General features: G+C 39.5%; 1 protein-coding gene across 1 annotated transcript; it reads right to left on the reverse strand.

Annotated features, from left to right (window-relative positions):
- Positions 1-1025: 1025 nt before the first annotated feature.
- On the reverse strand, positions 1026-1696 carry LOC122003959. Its single transcript, XM_042558919.1, has one exon. The coding sequence runs from the start codon at positions 1679-1681 to the stop codon at positions 1121-1123; it is 561 nt and encodes a 186-aa protein (XP_042414853.1). The 5' UTR covers positions 1682-1696; the 3' UTR covers positions 1026-1120.
- Positions 1697-8395: the final 6699 nt, after the last annotated feature.

The following is an 8395-nucleotide window of genomic DNA, read 5'->3' on the forward strand; positions in this document are numbered from 1 at the left end:
GACCTTATCGGATCCCACCTTTATGCACTGTATCAAATACCTTCCGACGGAGACCAGCGCGGCGGAGATGGCGTCAGTCACCTCGGTGTGCGCCTTCCCTTTGCTGATCGCCTCCCCCTTCTTCTGCTTGGTCTCCTGTAGATTCACCACTGCGCTCTCGAATGCATCCTTGCAAACCCCCAGGTTCCTCTTCAGGATCTCGCCAGCCGTTGGCGCCGCCATGGTGCTCGCCGTGGTCTTGCCCACCTCCTCCGCTTTTTCCAGGGAATCTTCGATGGCGGCCTTGGTGAGGTCTCCCAGCGTGGTGGCGCCCGACTTGAAGATGAGGTTGGTGCAGAGCTGCGGCATAGTGACATACTTGCCGGCGTTGGCGACATCGGTGGTGACGTGGCCTGGACAGGAGGAGGCCGCGATGGCGGCGAGGAGCAGGTCGGCAACGGCGAGGAAGCGGGTCATGGTCGTCGATGAGTTAGTTATTAACGTTGGGCTCTCTCTGTTTATTGACGAATAGGTGAGACAGACAGACAGAGAGCCCAGCCAACGGAATGAAACATAGAAGAGACGAGCTGCTTAAATACAAGGGACGTCCTTCGACGTTCTTGGTTGTGGCAAATCTGTTAGACCATTTCTTTAGGGAATTTGTTGACTATGTTCTTGTTTATTTAGTCACCCTAGTGTTTGAACACTGTTTTAATTTAGGAAAAATACCAGATAATAGTGTGAATTATTCAAAAAAAAAAAAAATCTATAAAGAATGCACTGTCCCAAAGCAATAGAGCCGACAAGTTCCTGCCAAAGCTTCCATTTTGATGTCGAGAAAGCATGCAGGAATACAATTGGAATAAAGATAGCAGATACAAAAGAACAAAAGAAAAGACTATCTTGTATCCTTGGAATTAATCCATTTCCTTTGTCTCTTTGATTTCCTTCACTATTAACTGCTTCAAACAATGGGTTCTGAATAGAATTTAACAGAGGATAAGATCTAAACCCAAACATTTGAGGTAAATATGATTGTGGAATGCATGATTAAGTCCTCTGCAAGGATCGTCAACTAAAAATAGATTCCAATTCAAAACAACAACAACAAAATAATTCCATTTGCTCTTTCACCCTTCAATCACACGCTTCTCGCAAGCATTTCCAAGTACCTTCTGTAAGACTCCTGCTTCTCCAGCCTAAACTTCTCGTGGCAGCTCGCGATGAACTTCTCCGCGAGCCGATCAATCTCATTTCCGCCCTCATTGTCGTTGTCTTTTTCGTTACGGCCTCTGTTCTTCTCCTCGACCGGCGGTGGCTCGATGGGGTCACCATCCATGTCCTCTGAGGAGATCATTGAGTTCCATGTGGCGTCGTAGTACAAGCACTGGCTGACGTCGAAGAACTCCTCCGAATTGCACGGCGGCTCCGGAATTGGGATGATGTGGGAAGAAGAGTGGTGGACGTGGGACTTGCTCCTTCTCCTGTGCTTGCAGAACTTGTGGATTTTGATGATGTATGTGCTCTTCTGGTGGAAGAGCTCCATGAACATGGACTTGGTGGCCCGGACGGCATGGCGGACGTGTTGAATCACGTACGATTTGATGAAGATTTTGATCTTGAGGGAGGTTGAGTTTGTGAATTGAGAAGGAGAGTTCAAGTAACTTAGATGGTGGTGGTGGTGGTGGTGGTGGTAAGCCATGAAATCTAATAGCTTGCTAATATGATGCTTTCTCTAGATTTAAATATATATATGTAGCATACCAATTGGACAGGGCAAATTGGTCACATTGTGGACCCTTACAAAAAAATAAAGGTGATTGTCTTCTCTGTTGCGAGGGACAAATTTTGTTCTTCCATGTTGAGGATTCCTTTGTTTAAATATGAAATTTCGTTTCATATTTAATTGATTTTATACACTAAAAATAATGAATCAAGTTAGACAACTCTCTAAACAAGCCAAGAGGGTGCTGAGGATGGACCTCCAACTCACTTTAATACATAGAACAAGTACATGTCACATGGAAGAGTACTGAGACATGAACATTCATTCATTCATTATTTTGTTTCAAACATTTGATATTTATTTTCAAGTCACGCATCATCTGCAAAAGCACTCACTCCCTTCATTTTATATTTATTTTGATCACACCTTGCAGCTGCAAATTAAACACCAGTACTGCACTGGTTCGGGAACATGAAGGGGAAGGCATGCAGATATTAACTGATTGTGCCATGATAAGAGTTTGAGGAACTTTTAGTTTTTGCTGGGAAGGAGATTTGGCACACAGCAACACAGAAGAAAGGTGATGGCGATTGATCAGAGATGGAATCTTATACCACCACCTTTTGTTCTTCTGTAATATTGCTGCATTTGAAAGTTACAGGATTTGCACAAAATACAATAAAGCAGGTTGCAGGTTGTACCATGACCCTCTTGCTCTTATCATGTCTAGGTCAGTACCAGCAGCATCCAAAGATCACTGAGATGGTTTTCTGTTTTGTTACAGATTGTCTTTTAATTTGCTGTAGAAATTAAATTCTCTTCTTGCTAACTATTTTTATTTTCAGATTAGTTTTGTTTGTCTTAGACGTTTTTTTTTTATTTAGGACTTTAACATAATATGTAACATTGGTTTGTTACTTTAAAAATGTTTAAAATTATTAATTAATTTATGAGGTGTAAACAACACTTTGGGACTTGATAGCCATTAATTAGTTTGCAAATTTACTCGTGATCAAATTTTGAGGGATCGTAAAATTTTATGAGCCCAAAAATATTAAACAAGTTATCTTTGAAAATGCTTTCAGACTGCAATGTACAAAATTGTAACTAAGAATTTTTTTTTCTCAAATTGTAGAAAAAAATATCCTCACTCTACTTGAATTCACACAAAATAAGTATTAACTTAATTGTATATGTTAACTGTATAAGTACATAAAAATGAAAATGTAGATAAAAATTAAAATTATTATTTTTTATTATGGAAAGACATGTCAAATGAACCTAAATATCAAATAAATATATTTAATTGAACACTAATAAGTCAAGTCATCAATATTTAAAATTTCATAAACAATCTATAAATAAATTTATTTAGACTTTAAATACATCTCAAATAAAATCCAGGTGAAAATGAATAGCTCCCATTTCATTCTTACTTCTCCCTATTAAACATATATATAACAAAATATAATCCCAAGGCTATGCAATATGAGTAACTCTTATTATTAATTAATTTATATATGACTATATATTATAGAAACGAGCATAAATTTAATTTTAAATAATTAAACTCTAACATAACAACATAACTTATTTTATACATTAACTTGCTCTAAAATAATTTAAAATTTTTCATTTAAAATATAATCACAACTTTTATATATATATATATACCAGCGGTTTTTATATTAATATATTTTCCAATTTAATTAGTTTGCTACGGATCTTTTTTATCAATAAATTAAATACTCTTTGATAGGGCGAATAAGGAGGGATCGAGGTGAGATACACAGGTCAATATATACAAATAGATGACAGTCAAAGTTTAAAAATGGATCAACCAGAGTGTCTTACTCAGTGAGACTTTGCACCGATCAGATAGCGACGATCGGCTAATGCCGATCTAGCATCCCAAGGGCCAGTTCTCTATTCGGATGTCATCGGAGTCTAACTCCACCCTCAATTATTTATGAAGCTCTGATCTCATCATACATTGATCAACTAATACCGATTGGGTATCCTAAGGACTCAGATCCCCACTCAAATATCTTCGAGGCTTAGTTCCTCACTCAACTACTAACAGAACTCTACTTCCCATCACACGCCGATTGGCTAAGGCCAATACAATATCCCAAGGGCCCAACTTCCCACTCGGATGTTATCAGAGCCTAACTCTCCACTTAACTACTTACGGAGCTCTGTTCCCCATCACACGTCAATCGGCTAATGCCGATCGGGCACCCCAAGAGCCTAAATCTCTACTTGAATGCCATCGGGGTCCAACTCTCTACTAAACTACTTACAGAGCTCTACTCTCCATCACGCATCGATTGGCTAATGTCGATCAGGCATCCCAAGGGTCCATCTTCCCACTCAACTACTTACGGAGCTTTGCTCCCCACTACACACCGATCGGCTAAAGCCGATCAGACATCCCAGAGGCCCAATTCCCCACTCGGACGTCGTTAAGGCCTAGCTCCTCATTCTTCTTATGGGGCTCTGCCCCCCATCGCACATAGATCGACTATGGCCGATCAGACATTTCTATTAGGACACTTCAAAGATAGAGGGAGGGTGAATAACTCATCTCACTCGCTTCGTTGATAATGATCTTTTGTTGAAGTGGATAAACTTAAAGCGATAAACTCCCCAATGTTAACACTAGGATTTACTTGGTATCCACCTCAAGAAGAGGTGATTAATTCAAGGATCTACACCGAGCATACTATCCACTATAAAAAACACTCATTCTCAAAAATAATCTGGAGGTGGAGAAACCTTTTACAACTCACACAAGCAATACAACTCGAAACAAGAAATAAATACATAAATAAAAAATGAAAAACCTTCTTGCTTGATTTCTTGTTGCTTGTGAATGCCTCTTATAAGCTAGGAAGTGCAGCAACACCTCAGCCTTAAGCTTTCAAAAACTGGTGGAGAAGATTGAGTGAAGAGTCGTTGTTGTTTGAACTTATCATCACCTTTATATCTATATTTTAGGACTTCCATTTGATTGGACTTGCTCCTAATCGATTGCCACATCAAATTCGCGCAATCCCAGTCGTCCAAACCTCATAACAATTATATCCCAATCGATTGACCAATCGATTGGGGAGGCTTTGATTGATCGCTTGATCGATTCAGAGCGCATCTATGCTCTTGGAGATTTCCTTGGAATCTATTGAGCAATCGATTCCGGTTACCTCGCACCTTTGCTAGAAAATATACCCAATCAATCAACTGATTAATTGTGGTGCCCCAATCGATCAGTTGATCGATTGGGAAACACTGTACATTTTTGCAATAGCTTCCCAATTGATTGACTGATCGATTAGGTTTGGGCCAACTGATCGATTGTCTAGCCCTATTTCGCCAAACACAAGTCTAGGGTTCCACTTCCAACATCTAGTCAATTATGACCTATTGGAACTCCTCATTGCCTAACATTTGATTAAACAAGATCTGTTGGGATTTCGTCACCAAGTGTCCGGTTAATCTATTAACCCACTTAGATTTTTCTCTTCGTGCCAAGTGTCTGATCCTCCATGACCCACTTGGACTTCCAAATCCATGGTGTCCAGTCAACCTTAACCCACCTAGATTTCTACATGTCTGACTTCACTCAACAGGACTTTTCACCACCTGGCTTCACTCAACAGGATTTCCTTCTGCCTAGCTTTACTCACTAGAACTTTCCACCTGGCTTCATTCACCAGAATTTCCTTTTTCCTAACTTCACTCAGTAGGACTTTTCAAATTGTCTGACTTCACTTAGTAGGACTTTTTCTTCTGCCTAACTTCACTCACTAGGGTTTTTCATCTGACTTCACTCACCAAAATTTTCCTCTAGCCCAACTTCATTCACCGGGACTCCCCACACCAAGGCTTAGTTTGGAAGTTGGAAGGGAAAAGAAAAGAAGAGAAAAGAAAGGAAGGAGAGAGAAAGGAAGAAAAGAGAAATGATGTGTGGTTTTATTTGGGAGCGGAGGAAAGAAAAGAAAGAAAACTACTTTTGAAATAAAAATTAATGATTTTCCCTCTAACAAAAGTTTCCCGCCATTTCCTCCCATTTTTGGGTGGAAAATCTTTTAATTATGAAAGGAAAACTTTCTCTTCCCTCACTTTCTTTTCCTTTACATAAAAAAACTCCCAAACGTTATTTTTTTTTTACTTTTCCATCCAAATCTTTTCCTTTCTCTCCAATTTAAAACTCCCTAACAAAGCGCAAGTGTCCTATCCTCCATGACTTACTTAGATTTTTTTTATTTTTTGTCAATCTTCCCATTGGATTTGTCCTTGCCTAACCTGTAGTTTGGACTTCCCAATCAAGTATCTGGCAATCTTGACTTACTTGACTTCTCGTTAAACTTTGACTATCAATCTCTATATATTATCAAACATCAAAACTTAAGCATCAAGACTCAAGCTTGAGCCAACTCAAGCTTAGTCAACCTGGTCAACCTTGACCCAAGAAAATTGCACCAATAATCCCAAAGGTCCATATCCCCACTCAGTGTCATCAGAGCCCTGCTCCCCATTCAGAAGATATTGAGGCCCAGCTCCCATAATAAGAGAATGGGCTCACTGTTTTCGACCCATCTTCCTATTAAGGAGTCAAATGCCTAGAAGCTCAGTAGTCCTCCTAGCCCATGAGCTCATTTCACCATAATATTTCACATGAGTTTGTTAAAGAATCAGGGGACTGTATCTTTGCATAGATACAGAATACTCCTCCCATACCTACAATGCGACTGTGATATGTGTAAATCTGCAAGTGCACAGAATGTCGTTAAGTAAAAAAATATTGATACACAGGGACTATTTGTAAGTACCCTAGGTTCATTTTGATGTGGTCAACTAAGTCAAGTCCTATTATGTTTGACCCTTGTGTCTAAGAGTGTAGAAACTTAGGAACACAAGAAGTAGAGCAGAAGATATAGCGAATGAGAATGATTGCATAGGAACAGAGTTGACGGGCATGGTGCAATTGAGGGACGATAAGCTGTAGAAGAGTACACTGGCAGATGAGAAGGACACACGTAGAGTATTCGAGGGACGAGAAGCCGGGAAGGAAGCTTGCTTGAGGAGAGGCTGGAGTTGAGTTTGGATGAGCTCAATTCCAGACAGCCATAGTATCACCCAACTAAGCACGGAGAAAAGAATGGTCAATATGACAATTAACTATTTGGATGAGCAATGCTCAATGTGCCTCCAATCACTTTGAAGGAGCCTCAAGCTTCAGCAGCGAATATGCTACATACGGGACCCAAAGTGCCACCAACCCAACAGAACCATTAAGCGATCATTGCTATATGGATAAATGTTTATCCATTAAGGGCGTCTCGGATGTCCGTGGAGGCACCTTCGAGCTACGTCAGCCAACGGTAACATTATCCCAGGAGGTTATAAAAAAGATCTCTGGAGTTAGGAATTAAACACAACATGAACAACAACTTCTGTATTCAATTCTTAGTCTTTTCTTAGTTTTCAAAGAGTGTAAGAGACTTCTTCACCTTCAATGAAGGAGAATTTTAGTGTATGTTTATGTGTCTTGGATTAACAACCACATAAATTGTAACTAAGTAAACTCTGCCTTCTTACTTATTCTTTTAATGTTAACTGTTTATGCTTAATTAATTATCCATCCTTGCCAAGTTCCTAGTAAGAGATTTTTGCTAACTTCTTTTCAGGACAATTTACCCTTGCTTGCTAGCCTACACAGTCCAACATTGTTGATTAAGAACTAGCTGAGTTCACAAAGAAAGTTATCTAGGCAATTAAGGTTGTGTGTAGTCACAAGAAAGGTTGATCAAGTAGACCTTGAAAGAAGGTAGACAGATCACAATAAGAAGGCGAGTGATCAAAGGGAGAAGGTAGAGAAATCAAAATAAGAAGACATAGAAATATCATAAATAAGGCAGAGAGATCATAGTAAAAAGGTAGAAAGATTTTAGTAAGAAGACAGAGAGATTACAGAAAAAAAGGTAGAGTGGTCAAAGTAGAAGGCAAAGAGATCATAGTAGAAAGGTAAAGTGATCAAAGCAGAAGGTAGTGAGATCGCAAAGAGAAGGCAACAAGATCTCAGTAAGAAGACAGCGATGATCACAGTAACTTCAGATGGTGAAGACAATTCTAGGATGTGTTGGAGCAATCGGTGTGACCCTAGGTTTTGATGTTTGAGCAAAGATTTAACTTAGGTTTATTATTATATTTGATATGCATTGTGAGTATGCAGGATACAGGTACAACAAAGAAAGCCCAAGTATGATCTTGGCAAAGGTGAAAGTCCAAGTGGAGTCTTGGTAGTGTAAGTTTAAGCTTGAGTCTTGGCGATGTAAGTCTAAGTATGGCTTAGCAAGAATAATTACTAAGGCTAAAGGAGGCTAGAAGGCAAGGTCATGAGAAGATTTGACAATAAGGGCAAGGTCAATGAAAGTTCCTGAGGGTAAAACATGAAGGATGTGAAGACATCTAAGGGATGCAAGGCTCATGGAAGGAGATTGAAGGTAAGGTTGAGAGTTGTGCAGGAAAGGATGAGTGCATGAGTGATTGTACTCGGGGGTAAAATTCTAAGTTAGAGTTTATCAATTAATTGGTATATGTCTTAGTTGACTAGTGGTTGAGAACCAACAACTTATAAGGATGTAGAATTTGTGGTTGTAGAGTTACTAGTCAACTGGTGCAATCGAC

Source organism: Zingiber officinale, chromosome 7B, assembly GCF_018446385.1.
Source record: "Zingiber officinale cultivar Zhangliang chromosome 7B, Zo_v1.1, whole genome shotgun sequence".
In the NCBI taxonomy this organism is placed as follows: Eukaryota; Viridiplantae; Streptophyta; class Magnoliopsida; order Zingiberales; family Zingiberaceae; genus Zingiber; species Zingiber officinale.